Raw genomic sequence first — 20,332 nt, 5'->3', positions numbered from 1 at the left:
TGCTCTGCCAGGAATGGCTTTTACTTAGCATCAACCATTGAAATAAAATTCAGTGTGTTTTCTTTTGTGGAGAATATAAACAAAATATACATTGTGTTTTTAAAAAAATTACTGCTTTAATAGTTAAAACTTGAATTTAATAAAAAGTTACTTTTATTTATAATAGCCTCATTTTTAAATGAATATGCATTAAAAGGTACAGTTCAGTGAGTTTTTATACATACATAGATTTGTGGAGGGGCACCTGGGTGGCTCAGTCAGTAAAGCGTCTGCCTTTGGTTCAGGTCATGATCCCAGGGTCCTGGGATCGAGCCCCGCATTGAGCTTTCTGCTCAGTGGGGAGCCTTCTTCTCCCTCTCCCTTTGCCTGCTGCTCCCCCTGCTTCTGTGCTCTCTCCCTCTGTCAAATAAATAAATAAATAAATAAAAATCTTAAAAAAAAAAAAGATTTGTGGAACCACCACCACAATCAGGATGCAAGATGGTACTATCACCCCAAAAAACTCCCTCTTGCTCTCATACCCCCGGCTCCTGCAAAGGCCTACCAATCATTGATCTATTCTGTCTCTATAGTTTTGTTCTTTCCAAAATATTATATAAATGGAATCAGACAATATACATATATAACTTTTTGAGACTGGGTTCTTCCACTCAGTATCAAACCTTTGAGATTCATCAGTAATGTATTATCAATAGTTCATTCCTTTTTATTGCTAAATAATATTTTGTTGTGTGGGTGAGCTACAGTTTGTTGGTCGTTCACCCTTTAAGGACGTATGGTGGTTTCCGGCTTTTGGCTCTCATAAATAAAGCTGCTAATGGCATTCATGTGCAGAGTTTTGTGTGAATATAAGTTTTCATTTCTCTAGGGTAAATACCCAATAGTGGGATTGCTGGGTAATATATACATGTAGATTTAACTTTATAAGCAACTGCCAAACTTTATACCAAAGTGCTTGCTTTGTGTATTTTGAAACTCTCTTGTTAGGTGCATACAGATTTAGTATTGTTTTATCTTTTTGCTGAATCAAACCTTTTATCATTAGGTAATATTACTCTTTATTTCTGACAATTTGCACAGTATGTATTTTTTCATCTTTTTACTTTTAGCCTATTTATTTCATTGTGTTTAAAGTGGATTTTTGATAAAAAGTATGTCATTGTGTGTCCTTTTTTAATAATACATTTAGATAATCTGTATGTTTTACTTTGTGTGTTTTAGCCATTAGCATTTATTGTAATTTGTTGACATATTTGGATTTAGGTCTACAGTTTTGTTTCCTGTCTGTTCCCACTCTTTTTGTTGCTCTCTTTCTCCTTTCTTACTTTGTTTTGTATTACTCGAATAATTACCAGTATACTATTTTTAATTTATCTATTACATTTTTAACTCTATTTTTTTAATGATTGCTCTACAATATACATGTTTACTTTTTCACAGTTTACTTAGAATTGATATTGTACCATCCTAAGAGGAATGTGGAATCTTTACCTCTCTCTAGGTCCCTTTACTCTCCTGGCTTTATGATGTCGCCTTATGTATTACGTGCACACACACTAAAAACCTCATAAAAGTTTTTTAATTTTTGCTTTCAGTTGTTAATACATGTTTAAAGAACCGATGAGCTGACAATCCGTTTTATTTACTTGGATATTTACCATTGCTGTTGCAATGGTAACAGCTTTCTCACCTATCAGTTCCTCTGTTTGAGGAACTCCCTGTATTGAGCATTTCTTTTAGAGCAGGTGCAACAAGTTCTTCTCTTAATTTTTCCTTCGTCTGAGAATGTCCATGTTTTATCTTCATTCCTGAAGGATGTTTTTGCTGGATATAGAATTCTGGGTCAACAGGTCTTTCCTTTAGCCCTTTTAAGAATGTTGTGCCACTTTCCTCTGGCCTTCCTGATTGCCGATAAGAAATCTAGTTGTTCAGCTTGTCGTTCCTTTCCTTAGGATGACGTGACTTTTCCTCTGGCTGATCTCAAGATTTTCACTTCATCTTTGGTTTTTTACTGTTTGACTATGATGTGTCTGAGCGTGGATTTCTTTGAAATTCTTTTGTTTGGGGTTTGCTGAGCTTCCTGAATCTTGTCTTTCACCAAATCTGGGACATTTTCAGCCATTATTTTTTCAAATATATTTTCTGCTGCACACTCTCACACCTCTCCTGGGACTCTGGTGACATAAACGTTAGACCTTTTGATATTGTCCCCTAATTCTCTTTTCAATCTGTTTTCTCTCTCTGTTCAAATCAGATAATTTCTATTGATCTGTCATCAAGTTCGCTGACTCTTTCTTCTGTCATCTCCATTCTGCTAGAGAACCCATTCGGTGAATTTCTTACTTTGGTTATTGTATTTTTCATTTCTAAAGTTCTCATTTGGTTCATCTTTATATCTTTTATTTCTTTGCTGAGACCCTTTTATCTTTCCATTTGTTTAACCTTATTCTTGAACCACGTAATAGTGGCTTTAAAGTCTGCCACATAATTCTAACACTTTTGTCATTTGGGGTTAGTGTCTATTGATTGTCTTTTGCAAGTTGAGTTTTTCCTGGTTGGTTGTATACCAAGTAATTTTGGATTACATCCTAGCCATTTTGGACATTATGTTATGGGACCTTAGGTTTGTTTAAATTATAGGGAGAATGGTGAAGTTTTGTTTTGTTTTGTTTTAGCAGACGGCTAACCTAATTAGGTTCAGGCTACATCCCTGTTCCAACCCAGCTGGGTTCAAATGTCATTCCAGTTTTCAGAGTCTTTATAGCTATGCTATTCAGATCTTTCCTGCGGGTGTACTTCCCAGTGGCTGGTCTGGGACCTGGCTGGTAGTTAATCCCCTAGATCTGTTATCAAAACCTTTGGTTTGCTTTTTAGAGTCAGATTTACCCTTGCACAGCTCAGATGTGAGCCAGGAGCTCACAAACTTTCTATAGTATCACTCTCTTACGAGCTCCTCATCATGATCTTCCTGATGCTGTCTGACTTTCAGGCTCCCTGTCACACCCTCCATTCAGAAGGCTGGAACTTAGTTTCCCTGCTCTGGGTTGCACTTCCTATGACTTTATCTGTGGCTGGAGTCAAGTGGCAAGAGGGCAAGAAGGGGGAAAAAGCAGTAGGATTTGCTTCAGATTGTTGAGACCACCACTTCTCTGGTCAGAGAAAAGGGTTCCCATCCATCAAAGCCTGGCAGCTGCTGCCAGCGTGGATTTGGAACCTCTCCATGAGGTTTCTACTGTTATTATTTATTTATTTTTATTTTTTTGAAGATTTTTATTTATTTATTATTTGACAGAGAGAGAGAGTGAGAGAGGGAACACAAGCGGGGGAGTGGGAGAGGGAGAAGCGGGCTTCCCGCTGAGCAGGGAGCCCGACTCAGAACTCGATCCCAGGACCCTGGGATCATGACCTAAGCCAAAGGCAGATGCTTAACGACTGAGCCACCCAGGCGCCCCTCTACTGTTATTTCTTAAATGGCATAAAACCTTACTCAGGGATTCTGGCTCTGTGCTATGGTCATTGGGTTAGGAAGACTTCTAGATTTTCCCAGAAATCATGTTGAGATAGTATTTAGATAATTTTGCCTGGAAAAAGTTTTGGTTCTTGCTTTTTCACTTATTAGCCAGGTGACTGTAGGAATCTCACTTGCATTCTCTGGGTTATTTAATTTCTTTCTTTGAAAACTTTTTCTGAGTTGGCATAGTGTGAATGGCCAGAAGTGTCTGTGAAGACGGATATGGGCCAGTTGCCATTCAGTTGCAGCCTGTGCATGTGACGCTGATACCTGTGGTTTGCCGTAAAGACATCAGATTCATGACTTTTCTGGGGAATTGTTGCCATGAGCTCCTGTGCTTCCCTGTCAGCCTCTCTCTCCTGACTTCTTGTATAATTTTTAAAAAAGATTTTATTTATTTATTTGAGAGAGAGGGCAGGAGCGGGGGGAAGTGGCAGAGGGAGAAGAAGCAGCAGACTTACTGCTGAACAGGGAGCCCTAGTCAGGGCTCGATCCCCGAATCCTGAGATCATGACCTGAGCTGAAGGGCAGACTCCTTCTTGTATAATTTTGAACAATTTTGAAGCAGTGTCAGAAGTTTAAATGTAATTTAGATACTTTTGTTCCCTGAACCACTTGAGCATAAGTTGCCAACCAGGTGCCCGGCTCTGGTGTGTTTCCTTCAAGGAAGGGTGTTCCCCTGTAGAACCGAAGTACATCCATCAAGGTCTGGGAATCAGCACTGATGCATTCCTGCTGTGTCTAATCCTTGGACCCACTCAGGTTCCACCAGTTGTCCTAATAATGACCTTTATAGCAGAAAATGCTGCTTGGGGTCACTCATTGCATTTAGTATCAGAGCCCCTTTAGACTCGTTCAGTCTGGTACAATTCCTGTCTTTCAGAATCTTGAGGCTTAAAGATTACAGGCCAGTATTCTGTAGAGTGTCCTCAGTTTGGGCCTCCCTGATGTTTCCTCAGGATTAGATTCAGGTTCTGCCCTTTCGGCAGGACTACCTCAGCGGGGCTACGGCTGGGCTCTCACTGCATGCTGTTAGGCGGTGCACGGCGTCCACTTGTCCCGTTGCTGGTGTTCACTTTGGTCACTTGAGTAAGGTGGTATCTGCCAGTCTTTTCTGTTGTGAAGTTAGTTTTTTTGCCCGCTGTACTTAGTAAGTACTTTTATTTATTAATTTATCACTAATTTTTACTTAATTATTTTATTTTATTTTTTATTTATTTATTTTTTAAAGATTTTATTTGTTTATTTGACAGAGAGATAGCGAGAGCAGGAACACAAGCAGGGGGAGAGGGAGAGGGAGAAGCAGGCTTCCCGCAGAGCAGGGAGCCCAGTGTGGGGCTTGATCCCAGGACCCTGGGATCATGACCTGAGCCGAAGGCAGATGCTTAACGACTGAGCCACCCAGGCGCCCCATACTTAATTATTTTAATGAGTATCAAGGAGCTCTGAAATATATACATATCTTGTTCCTCATCAAACTGTGGACCCATGGTTTCCTGTTTTATTTAAGGACTAACTCAGTATTACCCTTATTTATTTTAATGTTCAAATGGTCTTAGTTTGGCTGGCTGGAGCTCCTTCAGGAGGTTGGCTTCTGTGTTTTTTTGGGATGTTCCTCTTACTCTGTAAGCTTGTCTTTGCTCTCTGGGCACAGTGATGTCTGGGCGTATCTTTGTGTTTATTCAGCCCCAGCTCTGGAATCATTCCTTTCTCCAAGGTGTCCCAGTTATTTTTAGTAGGGAATGGTGTACTTTACTTCTTTAATTTTTTTCTGTGAAGAGAGTTTACTTTAAAACTACAAATGTCACTGTCTTGTACCAGTTTTCCTCCTGTGGGTATTTGTAACTCTGCTCCAGAAACTGGAGGTGATAGGGTATGGGGAGTGACCCCGCTGAGAGTGAGGAGAACCAGTGGTGGAGTCCAGACCCACCTCCTTGGCACGAATTCGAATTCGCACCGTGAGTGCATCCTCGTGTCTCTGACCCGGGTTCTTCAGGGGTACAGTGGAAGGACCGGAGTGGATTCTGATCGAGGCCAGTCCTGGGGCTCTCTGTCTCATCATGGCTGTTTGCACTTAGCACATCAGATTACCCCACGCCCATCTGGGGAGAAGCTGCTGGTGGGGAGGAGTCGTGTCTTCTTCATGCCTTTGCTCCTTGTTTATTTAATTGAGTTTGTACAACGTTACTGCCTGTCTGTTCGGCGAATCTGGTTGTCCACAGCTGGGCTTCCTGTAGGACTAGCGACGTGTAGTTGTGAAGGGAAGTTCCTTGACCATGGAATGCACGGGCTCCCCGCGCCCTCCCCTCCGTGCGGAGCCCCTGTTTTCTCCGCAGCATTTTATATGAGTAGGCTGCCTTCATTAACCTCTCATCTTGGTCCTCTGAAGGCTCGATAGACTCTTGAGAACAGGACAGAGGTACTGTGCTAGTTCCCACTGCATTTTTGTGGTTCCTTTGCCATTCTGATGAATGACCCGTCTCCAGGAGAGTCTTTGGCTGCTTCTACCAGTTGGCTCGTTCTGCAGTGGTTGAATCAGAAACATCAGAAAAATAAATGCCATGTGAGCGGTCATTGTTTAGCTAGGCAGCGCGTGGGTGGGGAACCCATGTACCTGAGCATAAACGTGTGTGTCTCTGTCTTTCTAGAACGTCTGGCTCCCCTCACCTTTACTTCTTCATTCCTGACTCTTATTTCATTGTTAATACAGAATATAAGCAAAGGTGAGGATTCACAGACTGAAGGAGAAGGCAGCCGTCCATCCATGGACTTGTTTAAGGCCATCTTTGCCAGTTCGTCTGATGAGAAGTCCTCATCCTCTGAGGATGAGCAAGGTGACAGCGAGGATGATCAGGCAGGTCCTGGGGAGGCTGGCTTCAAAAGCTCCCAAGAGACTGACTCAGTGGAAACCTCATCTGTGGCACGCAGTAAGTGGATACTTTAGATTTGGGGATCTAAAGAAGAAAATGAGGATGTCTCTAGAGAAGCTGCTTCTTTGTTTAGTGTGCAGTTCTTTTTTTTTTTTTTTTTTAATTTAAGTTCAGTTAGCCAACATGGTACATCATTACTCTCAGGTAGCGTCAACAATTTCTCAGTTGCGTGTAACACCCAGTGCTCATCACATCACGTTAGTGTGCAGTTCTAACCCAGGATAATTAGCAAGCAATGATGTTTTAATCTTTTATATTTTTAATTGTGGCATCAGATATAAATTTCTGGTGTATTTTTAGGATAGCTGTGTTTGATAATATTGATTTTCCTTGCCCTAGTTGAGAAGAATTTAAAACTAGTAAATTTATTGTTTAAAAAATAGATTTTTTTTTTTTTTGACCTGGTTGATGATGAGGTGCTAGGATTATTGGCAACATTTGGTCCTGAGGTATACAGGGGCTCTTCCCCGAGCCGGGAGTTTTGGCACAGAAAAGGAGGCCCTTCGGCGCTTGCAAGCGTCAGAGACTTTTCAGATGCTTGGGTGGGTGGACAGAATTTTCCATCTCAGCCTTTGGGTGGTCTGTGATCCCTGTCAGTCTGTGGTGGACTTGGGTATAATATTTTTAGTGTCTTTAGCCAAAAAAATGCAAAGAGATATAAAATATTGTTTATTCTTAGATGATTCACAAATGCCTATTTCCTATTTCTGTGGGGAAAAAAGCCACCCAACTTATTTTTTATTTCAAAGTGATATATACTTGAATTGTTAAAGTTTAAAAATATAGAAATGTAGAAAGCTTAAGTCCCTTGGAATCCCACTTCCCTGAGATAAACATTGTTAATATTTTGATGCATATTTTTCCATACTTTTTGCATTTTTCTTTCCACTCTCTGAAGACATAGTCCTCTCTTTAAAAAACGAGATTATTACTGTGAATATGGTAATTTGTTTATATTCAGCTTTTCCCCTCTTTGATAATTTATTTAGAGTGAAATTAAACTTTCTGAGCTGGGACATAGTCTTAGATCCCTGTTGTTAAGTTTTTCTTCTTCTCAGAGGATATCTTTCCTTGAAGACATCTTTCAACCCTTCAGGTCTCAGTGAGGTGATCCCGAGCGCGTGCTATACACACCCCTGTGTTGCAGCCCTTGGTGCACTTGGTTGCAGGTACCCCGTGTGACTGACTTCCCAGCTCAGATGTCCACGAGGTTGGAGGTCAGGTTTACATGCTCACTGCTGTATCCTTAGCGCCTGGCGTGAGCTAGTTAAGCAAAGTGGTGAAGAAAAGCACACATTATCTGGTGGCAACAGGTATTAATTAAAGAATCAAACACGTTAGTATTAGTATAATATTATTTACTATTAATATAAATAGAATTAATACTCTGGTGTTTTTCAGCTAGCGAGCCGGCACCCCAGGAGCCCGCACCTTCGTTCCCGATACAAAAGCTGCAGATAGATGAAAGAGAACCCTTCGGCCCACGGCTGCCTCCTGTCTTCTGCCCTAGTGAGTTGAGAGCTCGTTGGTTGACCCTTGCATCAGCACCAGTGTCTCCCCTGAGCTGTGACAACTCTAACCGTGTTATCACCTCTACCTGTCTAATGCAACACGAGGTCAACCACATACATACAGTTGACCCTTGAGCAAGGCAGGAGTTAGGGGTGCCAACACCATGCACAGTCAAAAGTCTGCATATAACTTTTGACTTCCCCCAAAACTTAATTACTAATAGCCTACTGTGGACCAGATTCCTTACCCATCACATACACAATTGGTTAACACTTCTTACGTATGTTATATGTATTATGTACTGTATTCTTACAGTAAAGTAAGCTAGAGAAAAGCAAATGTTGTTAAGAAAATCACAAGGAAGTGAAAATACATGTACAGTACTGTGCTTATTGAAAAAAATTCACACATAGTGGCTCTGTGTAGACTCGTGTTGTTCAGGGGTCGCTGTATATACATCTGTTTCTGGTTTATTTGTTCTTAGCCACATTTTGAATCTCATCGCTTCCACAGAGTGCCTAAATGATAGTTGTTGCTTTATAGCCTCCGAGACCTTGCAACTTCTTTTTCTTTCTAACACTTAGATACGTACAGTAGAGTCCTGAGCGTCTCAGATGTCACTTTGAGAAATAAAAAAATTAAAAAATCTAGGACACAGGGATGGGTGAGGAATTGCAGGGAGAAAGGTATTCGGAGACTTTTTTTATAGTTTGGCTAATGTAGCAAATAAAGTAAAAGTAATTCTTTCAGAAGTAAACGCAGTCCATCCTCCCCCAGTGTCAGTCAACAACATCTCAAACTGACATCTCGTTAAAATGTTTAGACTGGCCTATCCTCTCCTTGAAGGCCAGGTTAGCAAACATCTGATAACCTGGCCCAGGTACATAGATGACATAATTCTATTATTTCCTTGATAGTTTCCTATAGCACCCATATAAAAATATTGTTTTGGTTAGTGAAGCCAGTCTTCAAAGAGGTGATAAAAAAAAGTGTGAGGTTTTGAAAAATTGCAGTGAATATATTTCTGATTTGCTTTAGTTGTTCAGATCTTCAGCTTAAAATAAGTATTTCAACATCTAAAAGTGAAGTTATTTATGCCCATTTCTCAGACCATCTTTGATAGCCTTGTAATAGTTAATTACTTAATTTTGTCTATGGGTTATCAAGGGGAGATGGTTTTTCAAAAACGAGCATTAAAAAAAAAAGTTGGGGGGGGTCAGATTTTAAAATACCTGACCAAATGATGGGACTGGAGAGTTACAGGCACCTGTTCCCTGGGTTTGGAAATATCCATGCTTCTGAAACACCTCTCCCTTAGGTGGAAAAAGCTGATGATCTACCCTGCTTCTACTGTTGTTAATTTTTGCTGATTTGGTTACCTGGAAGTTAATGCCCTATGAAAACATTTTGTTCAGCATTTGGAGGTGGAGAATTCAGGCATATGCCTCTTGTTTGGTCATTTTTAATGGCGACATACATTGTGTTGTTTTGATGCTAGTTTTCTAGGGTTTCAGTTTATAAGACAAATTCATGTATAATGTTCTTTCATAAAGGGAGGAGTTGACATTTATGTGCCAGATTCTAGGCTATGGGATTCACGTGCCTGGTTCCATCCAGTCCTCTATGGCCCTGAGAGAACAGGGAGTCTTACCGTCTCTATTCATAGATGGGGGCCTGAGGCTTGGAGAAGTTGAGCAATGAACCCCTGCTGGCAACCTCAGCTGAGGTTCAGACTCTGGTCTGTCTCTGAGCTTGCCCGAGGATATTAAATTGCAAAAGGCTTGTGCAATCTGGTCCACTTTTATCTTCATCTGACTCATCTAGCCGATAAGGCAGTGGCAAGATACTGGTTGGATCACACAGGTCCAGTATTGAGGTTTCTGGCAGTTTCTAAATATAGAGCTACCAGGTGACATGCTAATCTGTTTATCAGTGAGGCAGGGCAGGAGTTCCACCCTAATGTTAAACATTCCACCTACATCAACAGTTCCCAGTTCAGTAATTTAGTCTTTCTTAACCTAGCAGTTCACATGTGTGTTACGTGTGTGTTAAATTTGCGTTTCAGATCTTCGTCAGACACTTGAGGCACCTCACAAAGAGAAACATAAAAAGAACAAAGAAAAACACAAGACCAAGAAGGAGCACAGACGGAGGAAAGAGAAGGTGAGTACCTTCCAGGTGTCCCGGGACCGGATGCAGGTTCTGGTGTCCTTGCTTCTGTCCTGCAGACAAGCCCCGCCCCCCTCGGGGCACGTGGGCCTCTGCACACCTTGGCAGAAATGTTGACATTCATATAAGCCTTCAATTTTCAAGAACTTTCAGACAGAATATTTTAATTACTCGGTTGTACTTAGAATAGTTTTTATTTGTGAACATTAAAAAGTAGGCAAAAAGGACATTGAAATACTTTAGAGTAATGGTTGAATATTAAATAATAGAATAGTATTAATTGGCTATTCATTCAATATTAGATGAAGATACTGTTTTGAACATTTTTTCTCTACAACTTTTGTCATCATTACAAACACAGATTTGGGTCCATAGCTTGCTACTTGAGGTAAGGGAAACTTGAAGGAGTAGTGTGTGCTCTCACCCTGACAGCCCCGGTCCCATGATCCGTGTGTATCCAGTGATGGCACAGGCTTTTAATTCGGTTAATGTGAGTGTTGGGTCCCAGAGTGCTCTGGGCAGTGGTGGAATGGATGACAAACAGCTTCATAATTGGCTACCTGAAAGAAAGGATTCATGAGCTTGGAAGGTGTACCTGAAAGAAAGGATTCCTGAGCTTGGAAGATGATGAAAGTTCTGTTGTGGTGACAGGGAAAAAAATGTGCTGCCAGGTTGAAAACCAAATTCATTTGTTTCTCACCAATGTATCTGCTCTTCTCGGATCTTCTACTTGTTTCTTTGTTGTGCTTTTCCACCGTGCTTGTCATCCTGACAGGTGGTTGATCGCATATGCCTCATGACATGGACCGTTGAGCTCATGGGAGGCGGCAGGGCTCACCTGGGTTAAGATGGGGGCTAAGTGGCAAGATGGCATGCTGCCCGCATCTGCCTGGTTCTGCTGTGTCTGCGCAGGAGGAGTCCACAGTGTGCGGGGCGGAGAGTGTGCACAGCTGTGTGCCCTGGGCTGTCCCATAGGGGGCTCGCTCCAAATGAGGTGTTTTGTCTTTGTGTTTGAATGAGCCCAGCAACCAAATGCTTCCTTAGCCTGTCATCATAGGAATCGGGAAGGGAAACGCCCATTGGCCCCCCTCACACCCCGCCTCGCCTCACTATTCTTTTTCAGAAAAGGAAGCACCGGAAGCACAAACACAAAGGCAAGCAAAAGAATAAAAAATCGGAGAAGAGTAGTAGTTCTGAGAATGCGGACAGCAGCGACAGCCAGAGCGATGACGAGGGGCCTGCAGACCTGTCACCCCAGGAGCTGCTCAGAAGGTAGGGGGTGGGGCACGGTGGTTTCCGGACGCCCTCCAGAGGCTTGTGGGAATCTTGATGTAGTTGCTGAGAGGCAGATGTCAGAAGTGATAAATGTGTATATTGACTAGGCTTTTTAGAAGTTCATTTTTTACTACACAAGTAATATGTGAATATATTATCATTGTGAAAATTCAAACCTTACAGAGAAATCTTCAAGTGGTCCTCGAGCAGTTTCCAAACCTCTCTCTCCAGCAACCTCTGCCATCAGCTTCGTGTGTAACTTTTAAGACTTTTTTGTTCAGTCTTTCTTATACACACACACACACACAGACACACACAACATATGTACACACACGTTTTGTTGCACATTTTTAAAATAAATAATACAATTTTATGTAGCATAAATCTATGGATTATGAACATGTAGAATGAAGAAATACTGCCAAATTATTTCTGGAAGTGTCTGTATCCATTTCACCTTGTTACTACATCAGCTACAAACAGTTCAGAAATGTTTGTCAGCCTGATGGACGAAGAATGGCATCTCACTTTTAATTTGTATTTCTGGGACTAGTAATGAGGTTGAGTGGCTGGAGGACAGCCTTTGCCCATGTGCTCGCTTCTGAGTAGCTTGCTCACATTCTTTGCACAGTGTTCTGTTTTCTGTTACATTGTTTGTTTTACTTGTTTCAGTCAAGTAAGGTAGTATTTTGCTGATTTTTAGGAATTAAAAAAGGATAATTCTGGATATGAATCCCTTGTGTTTTAGTGTGTTACCTATCATGTGACTTTTAATTATCTTTGTTGTACAGAAGCTCTAATTTTTGGTGCCCTCAGTTTTACTAATGGTTGGGCGGGGTATGTTTTATAATTTTGTCTCCTAAAGGTCTTCCCTAACCCAAGAGTTTATATATGTTTATGAGCTATTCTGCTTTTATAGTTTTGTTTTTGTTTAATCTGTTTGGATTTTTTGGTGAGTTTGAGCCCCATGTTGGGTGTAGAGAGTACTTAAAATAAATTAAAATGAATAAATAAATTAATTAGAAAAAAGAAAAGAAAATCAAGAAAGGTACTCAGGACCCCAGTTTGTTCTGCTTCAGTGCACGGCCCTCCTAGGAGGGGATGGGTGGAGGATGGCATTGGGGGTGGTTGTGGTCCTGCCTGGATGTCACGGTCTTCACTGCTGCCATGGCCTGGTCACCACGGGGCTGGGAAGGGGAAGTCCAGCTGCGGGCTCAGGATGAAGGGGGAGAGGCAGGGATGAGCCCTTTACGTCAGCCCTATGCGCCGAACTGGCTCATTAAAGGTAGAGTAGCTTGGTCATGTCCTCAGTCCCTGTGCGGGCCTGCTCCTCCATTCTTCACTCTGGTTTCTTTTCTTTTCTTTTCTTTTTAATATATTTTTTTAATTTATTTATTTGAGAGAGAGAATGAGAGAGAGAGAGCATGGGGGGGGGAGAGTCAGAGGGAGAAGCAGACTCCCTGCTGAGCAGGGAGCCCGACACGGGACTCGATCCCGGGACTCCAGGATCATGACCTGAGCCGAAGGCAGTTGCCCAACCAACTGAGCCACCCAGGCGCCCCTTCACTCTGGTTTCTTTCTTTCTTTCTTTTTATTTATTTTTTTGAGAAAGAGCATGAGAGAGCATGAGCAGGGGGAGGAGCAGAGGGAGAGGGAGAAGCTGACTCCCTGCTAAGCATGGAGCCCAATGCAAGGTTTAATCCCAGGACCCCGGGATCATGACCTGAGCTGAAGGCAGACACTTAACCCACTGAGCCACCCAGGCGCCCCTCTTTGGTTTCTTAGCCATTTGGTACTGTTCTGTCCACCCTGTTTTAATTACTCTGGCCTTGTAAGCATATCTTGCCATCTGGAAATACAAGTGCCACCCCTTATTCTTTTCCATTTACTTCTTCAGAATGGACAATACATCTCATGATTCAAAAATACAAAGGAGATGAGCATTTCAGTTTCATCCCGAGCCTCCTGAAGTGGCTGTGCCCACTCCTGTTTCCCTGTCCTCCTGCACACCAGTATGATGGGGGGGGCGGGGGAGGAGCATACCCCAGGCATGGCTCATTTCATCCACATGCACCCCTGTGAGGCAGACACCTGGGGCCCCTCGTCTTTATAGGTGGGACAGGGAAGTTAGGTCACGTGGCCAGGCCCACAGAACCTCACCAACACCTGAGGCCCTCACCCTTGAGCATTTGGGGCCATCTGATGAGTCGTTCCTGCTGGGGAAGCCCGTCAGTGCCCATTTGGAGGGCACGGTGGGAGGGCTGGAGCAGGGGCTTGCTGTGGGCACCGTGCAGCAGTCGGAAAACATGGGCACACAGCTGTGCACTGATTGGATCTAAAAACTTACCATCAAGAGACCCAAAGCTGCAGAACAGTGTATACAGGTGGTGCTGTTGATGTTAAAATGTTGTCCTCAGGCCTTTGGGTTTCCCTGCGTGCACACGTATGTACATCCTTGCCTAGGAAGAGGGCTGGAGGGGTTCTTACACCCACGAGAGCACCTCTCTTCAAGGAAGGGAGGGTCAGAAGTGTGGAGTGCCCTTATCTGACACTTGTGGTTGCTACAGGTGTAGTCCCACCGCTCCTCACCCCGAGTCTCCTAGGTTCTCCTCTGGGAGCCTGGAGGGCCCTCCATCCTCTGTGTCTCGCTCCCCTCTGTGCATTGCCTGTCTGCACCCATCTCCTAGGAGGGGTGGCAGGAGGCTCACGACCACAGGGGCTCGTTTGCATTCCCAGCACCTGGCTTGGAATGTCTCTCTTGGTGAGGGCCCTGGTACTTTTCTTCTGGGACCATGCAGTTTGGTTCTGGTGCAATCGCAGTCAGCTGCCTCCACCCCCTTCTCCCGAGACACCGGTCTACCTCCTGTCTCTATCAGTTTGTCTTGCCCATTCTAGAATTTCATAGACATAGAATCATATGGTTTAGTAAACGCTGTAGTGCACACACGTATGTATATGCACACAGACCATAAGCTTCTAGCTCCGTGCATTCTTGCTGCCCGATCAAGGGATACTCCAGCACCCCACAGCCACTCGTGTCTCCTCCCACTTAGCCTGGCTACCCCCATTCCCACAGGTAACCCCTCTGCTGGCCTCTGTCACCATTGATTAGCGCTTGGACTTTACCTAAAGGAACCATGGAGAAGGACTCTCGCATCGGCCACATGATTCTGGCAGCAGCAGCTGGCTTGCCCTCATTGCTGTGGAGTAACCCTTTATGGGACCACAGAGTATTCATGTCTTCTGTTGTTGGGGACATCTGGTTTTCCACTTTGGGGCTGTTGAGCAAGGATCTAGAGGCAGTGTGGCCCAGCTCTACTCGATGAATGCCTTTGTGCCCTTGAAGCCGAGATTTAAGACTGTCAGCTTAGGAGCTTTTGGCCGTGGAACAAACATGTTTGGTTTGTTTTGTTTTGTTTTCAGTTCCTTCCCAGTGCTCCTACACGAGATAGGTGAAACCAGGATTAGAGCTTGCTTTTATAAACAGGTTCTAATACGAGGTGTGGAGTGTGAGTCTCCCGGTGGGGGCCACAGAGAAGCATATTAAGAAGGCAGATTAAGTGATGCTGTCATAGTTTGCAGTCATCCTCTGTGCTCTGTGGGTACACGTGTGCCCCTGGGACTTGGGGAGGTCTGGCATACTCGGCTCCCACGGAGCTGTCTGGCTTTCCAGTTCTTACCTAATTGTCCTTCTTTCTCCTTTATTTCCTTTTCCAGGCTGAAAAGTCTTCCACTAAGGAGGCAGTAATTGAATTCTACCCTGGCCTTTCCCAGTCCCAGGTCTCCTCCATGATGGAAGCTCATCGACTGCTCGCTTAATACCTTGTACAGATTGTATTTATATGTAAATTCATGCTGTAAAATAATTTTTAAAACCTTGACATTTCAAAGGCTGCCTTGGAAGGTTGTAGAAATTGATTTCTCTTTTTAACTTCGGTTAGTGTCAGAGGAAACAATTCAGACTGTACAGTTTAATTAAAATGGAATTTTTCTATTTTCTTCTTGATTTTTTATTTCCTGAAACTTTTAAAAAGAAATGAAAAGTGAAATGTTTTCTCTGATTTTGCTCATGAAGAAAGCCGAGGCCAGATAAGGACAATTGGACTTAATTAAGGGCTTGTAAGAGTGAAGGAAGTGGTTGTTTCCCCATTCCTCAGGCACTGGGCTCCTGCCTCTCCTGGTGCATGGCGGTGGCCAGGAGCCCAATGGGCGGTCCAGTCCCAGGATCCTAGCAGGTGGCCTCAGCCTTTTAGGGTGGATGTCACCAAAGTGTCCCAGACAGTTTCTGAGACCAAGCGCCGGAGAGTGTGCCCCCACAGCCCAGGTCACACAGGCTCCAGGTCCTTGCTCTGCAGCCCTGGTTCCCCGCTCAGGAGCTGCCTCATCATCACTGATGAGACCTTTGAGAAAAGTTGCAGGGGTTCAGAGTGACAGCATAGAAAGATCAGAAGGATTTCCAAAGTAGAAATAAGGAAGAAAACCACTTCTACTTCTACCATCCAGAGATGATAACCCTTAGTATTTGGGAATATCCACCCGTCTTTTTTTTTTTTTTTTTTTTTTAAGATTTTATTTATTAGAGCGAGCAAGAGAGAGCACAGGCAGGGAGAGCTACAGAGGGAGAGGGAGAAGCAGGCTCCCTGCTGAGCAGGGAGCCCGACTGGGGACTCATCCTAGGACCCTGGGATCATAACCGGAGCCGAAGGCAGACGCTTAACCGACTGAGCCACCCAGGCGTCCCCCCACCCAGTCTTTTTCTATCGGTGGGGCTGCTTCCCGACTAGAGGTGACATTCGTTCTCTGTCATTGACATTGTGACAGGTATTTCCTTCATGCTCTTATATATTGTGTGTCCCCACTCCCGACAGCTGCATCTGAATTCATCCAGGGCCCATTCTGTAACTCAGTGACCATTTCTCTGTTGTTGACACGAGTCGGTTGGCCAGGAGCCCCCGCACAGGTAGAGGGCACACAGAAATCGTCCTGGGAGAGGGAGCCAGGATGACCCACAAGGAGGCCGCGGGGATGGGGCTGCTGGTTTCGCCCGCTTGGCCTCAGTCCTTTTGTGCCCAGGGCTCAAGCCCAGTTTTTCTGGGAGTAAGCGCGCCCCGCGTGGAGCGGAGACAGGGAGATCGCAGCGCCCGCGGAGGGCACGTGAGCCCCCGGAAGCGGCCGCAGGGCGCAGGCGCGCGGGGCCACCGTTCGCGGCTGCGCCCGGGTGCTGGGTGCCCGCCACCGTTCGCGGCCCGGCCTGCGTGCTGGGTGCCGGCCACCAGCAGGCCAGGCTCCGAGATGGCCTCCCAGCCGCCGTGCGCCCCCTGCTCCCCAGAATGCCTGGACGAGGACGGGAAGACAGTGTCCCAGCTGCGTAGCGTGCAGCTGCCCTCCATCCTCTCCAGCGACCTTGAGCAACTGTTCCATAAACTGCCCGACGTGGCTCTGATCAGGGCCTATGGCCGCTTCAGGCTGTCGACGTTGGAGGCACACCAGGACCCACTGCTGGCTCCCTTTGACCCCCTGGAGGTCAGCAAGGACTCACCACCACCCCAGGAGCACCCGAAGCCTGAGAAGAAGTTCTGGGGCGACCAGGAAACCCTCTCCAAGGTCAGACTACGGGGGTGGGGGTGAGGAACGCAGACTTGAACCCGGTACGCGGGGAGGTCGCAGTGAGCGGGCTAAGGAGAGCCGTGGGGAGCCACTTGGTTTTGCCAGGGCCCCCCGAGTGAAGCCACTGGGCTGCTGTCTTGGGAAAACAAGGCTGTCCTGGGGGAGGACAGTGTTTCAAAGTGGGGGATCCTGACCCCACCCAGACTGACTTCTGGCCGAGCCTCCCAAACGTCCCCAGGTGACATCCCCAAGTGCATACCCCAGGGTCGGTGAAGGAGCCCTCCATACCCATGAAACAGTTTGCTCCAGAAACAACAGAAAACCTAGAAGAATGAAAAGAAAAACAAAAAAATACAAAACAACCCCCCCCCCAAAACCCCTATCAACACTACTTTGTCTTCTCTGTGATACTTGAGAGACATTGTATTAAAACAAAGGCTGGTGGCTGGGAGTAGGAAATAATCTGTGAACGGAGAGAGTTCCTGGGGATGAAGAAGGATTTCCTAACCAAAATCCTCCACGGAGGCTTTAAAATCAGACCAGAGAACTGAAACAGAAAATTAGAAAACAAAGCTCATGGGATACTCTGAGACCCAAAGAACAAATGTAAAGGATCGATGACCTTGAGAGAAAAGGTAATGTGTGCCGGAGAGATCCAGAAGAGCCGATCTACACAGAGGAGGTGTTGGAGAGGAAGAGGGAGCAGGGGGAGGAAAGAAAGAGAAGCAAACAGTGACAGTCTCCCTGGGCTGAGGAAGACGGTGGTGCTCCCTTGGAAAGAGCCAGTCCAGTTCAATGCAAGATTGCAGGCAAATATAGCCCATCTTTAGTGAATGCCTGAGTTGCAAGGGAAGGAGCAAAGACCACAGATGGAAAAGCCTGCGATTAGCCTGAGATGCTTGACTTCCTGGCCAGCCCTCAGAACACCTGGGAGCAGAGCCCACAACGGGGATTGCTGATTGGCTCTGTGATCTCTTCCAGCAAAGTGTGTGTCAGCGCTTTTAGTCATGATATTTATTCTGATTTTTTTTAAGTAAAAATTTTTTAAAAGATTTTATTTATTCATTTGAGACACAGAGATACAGAGAGAGAGAGCATGAGCAGGGGGAGAAGCAGAGGGAGAGGGAGAAGCAGGTTCCCCGCTGAGCCAGGAGCCCAACATGGGGCTCAATCCCAGAACTCTGGGATCATGACCTGAGCCAAAGGCTCAGCAAACTCTTTCATGGGTACGGAGGGCTCCTTCACTGACCCGGGGGTATGCTTAACCATCTGAGCCACCCAGGAGCCCCTGATTTTTTTTTAAAGTAAAATTAAAGGAGAGCACAGAAATTTTCAATAGAACATCCCCAAGATTCAAATTCAATAGATTTAAAATGTTCTGCTTTTTTTTTAATAGGTCTCCCTAGCATAGCAACCTTGTCCCCACTGCTCCATTTCTTCTCTACAGAGGCAAGAAATGTTTCTAGTTTCTTCTGTATCCTTATAGAGATAAATTATGCATTTCCCAGCACATACATGTATCTATCCCGCCTTTTTTTACATAAATGGAAGCATACCTTAGACCCCTTATGCACCTAGTTTTAAATTTTTTACTTAGTGTATTTTAGAGATCTTTCCATATCATAAAGAAGCAACTTCCCTGTTCTTTTTTACCAGTAGTATCCCACTGGGTGGCCATCTTCTGGTTACTTTAACCAGCCTCCTGTGGATGCACATTCAGGTGGCGTATGATTTTTTTTGACCTAAAGTTTTTATGACCCATGAAGATGACAGAAGTTGAGAAGGTCTGTAACTTCTCCCAGAGGAAAGTTTCTGACCTAAGAATTCTCTACCTGGCCAAATTGCAGATCCCCAAAAAAGGCAACAGAAAGACGTTTTCTTCAGACCTGCAAAAACTCAGAAATGATGCTTCTCTTTGAGCACAAAGTTACTCAGGGGAGCACTCCAGCAAACAGAAAAAAAGAAAAAAAATCTCCCTCTGCCCCCCCATGCTCTCTCCCTCGCTCACTCTCACTCACTCTATCTCAAATAAATAAATAAATAAAATCTTTAAAAAAATCCAAATGAAGAACTTCAGTAAAACAAAGAGCGGTTTAGAATAAACAGAGGGGACCAATGACTGAAAACAATACACTCTGGTTAACGTGGCTGTGTAGCTCAATGAAAATGTTAACAAATGATCCTTTAAAACGAAGGTGCAGGCGCCTGGGTGGCTCAGTCGTTAAGCGGCTGCCTTTGGCTCTGGTCATGATCCCAGGGTCCTGGGATCGAGTCCCACATTGGGCTCCCCGCTCAGCGGGAAGCCTGCTTCTCCATCTCCCACTCCCCCTGCTTGTGTTCCTGCTCTCACTGTCTCTGTCTTTGTCTCTGTCAAATAAATAAAATCTTAAAAAAATAAATAAATAAAATGAAGGTGCACAATGCAAAACTAATCATGTTCCAGATGATTTCATCGAAGTCTTTGAGATGGTTTGCTAAAGCACATTCTCAAGAGATAATGTTTCATTCCTGGTGTTTATTTAATGCACACTCACACATGGATGTGTCACAATATTTAAAAAATAATTGGCTCAAGACCCCCTCCCCCCACACACCAGTCTCGACCCTGTGGCTTCCGAGCGCATTTAAGATGAAGTCCAGAGATCTGACCATGACTTTCTGGGCCATTTCGCAAATGGCTTATCTCGCTGTTGTCCCCCTCCCCTGTGACCTGCGGACATCCAGCCTGTACTGCCCCCCTCCCCCCCCCGGGGAAGGGCGCCCCACGGTCCAGGGTGCATGCGCAGCAGCCTGTTCACTTGTCTCTGGCCCAGAGTTGGCCTTGAGCTGGCCCCGCGTGCTGGCTGTCGGACGGCCGCGCGCCACCTCCCCCCGGCGAGGGGGGTAGGAGCCTGTTCAGCCCCCGCCCCGTCCACGCCTACGGGGACTTTCGCTCCACGCTTGGGGTCTTTGCCCCTCGGTTCCGGCCAGCTCTGCAGTACCTAGGTCAAGGCCTGACGAGTCTATGCATATTTATTGATCAGGGAAGGAACGCTATATATGTAAAAAAAGAACTGATTTTTTTTGTTGTTTTTACAAAATTTGGACTGTCCTCTATATGCCATTTTTGTTAGTGCCTCCAAAGACGTCTCTGTGTATTTGGAACGTCTCTCCGCAGCGTCTCGGGGGTCCCTTTCCCTAATGAACCGCAAAAGTACTATGCCCAGAAAAAACTCGGAACGGGCGTCCCCAGAAAGGACGATGGGGTTGAGGGATGCGCCACCCCCCTGCCCCCCGCCCCGTTCCTGCTGGTCTGTTTGGCCATAATTAAGCTCTGTTTTTGCCAGGC

General features: G+C 44.9%; 2 protein-coding genes across 3 annotated transcripts in view; both read left to right on the top strand.

The window, feature by feature from the left end:
- The window catches only part of GPATCH1 (G-patch domain containing 1), a 42,833-nt gene extending 27,442 nt beyond the window's left edge, over positions 1-15,391 (top strand). Inside the window, exons 16-20 of the mRNA XM_025854368.2 lie at positions 6,222-6,438; positions 7,843-7,950; positions 10,019-10,116; positions 11,246-11,394; positions 15,115-15,391. Coding sequence (XP_025710153.1) covers positions 6,222-6,438; positions 7,843-7,950; positions 10,019-10,116; positions 11,246-11,394; positions 15,115-15,145 — 603 coding nt within the window. The 3' untranslated portion in view covers positions 15,146-15,391. The remainder of the gene's footprint in view (positions 1-6,221; positions 6,439-7,842; positions 7,951-10,018; positions 10,117-11,245; positions 11,395-15,114) is intronic.
- An 86-nt stretch (positions 15,392-15,477) lies between these two features.
- Positions 15,478-20,332, top strand: part of WDR88 (WD repeat domain 88) — a 50,440-nt gene continuing 45,585 nt past the window's right edge. For both annotated transcript variants that reach the window (XR_012376036.1, XM_073885437.1), the window contains exon 1: positions 15,478-17,001. Coding sequence is in view for 1 of the 2 variants with exons in the window: in XM_073885437.1 (XP_073741538.1) it covers positions 16,399-17,001 (603 nt within the window). In the remaining variant the exon portion in view is untranslated. The remainder of the gene's footprint in view (positions 17,002-20,332) is intronic.

Source organism: Callorhinus ursinus, unplaced genomic scaffold (genome assembly GCF_003265705.2).
Source record: "Callorhinus ursinus isolate GAN/ISIS: 27379988/994484 unplaced genomic scaffold, GSC_fseal_2.0 scaffold61, whole genome shotgun sequence".
Taxonomy (NCBI): domain Eukaryota; kingdom Metazoa; phylum Chordata; class Mammalia; order Carnivora; family Otariidae; genus Callorhinus; species Callorhinus ursinus.
The sequence above is the reverse complement of the archived record's forward strand: the minus strand, read 5'-3'. Positions and strand labels throughout refer to the sequence as shown.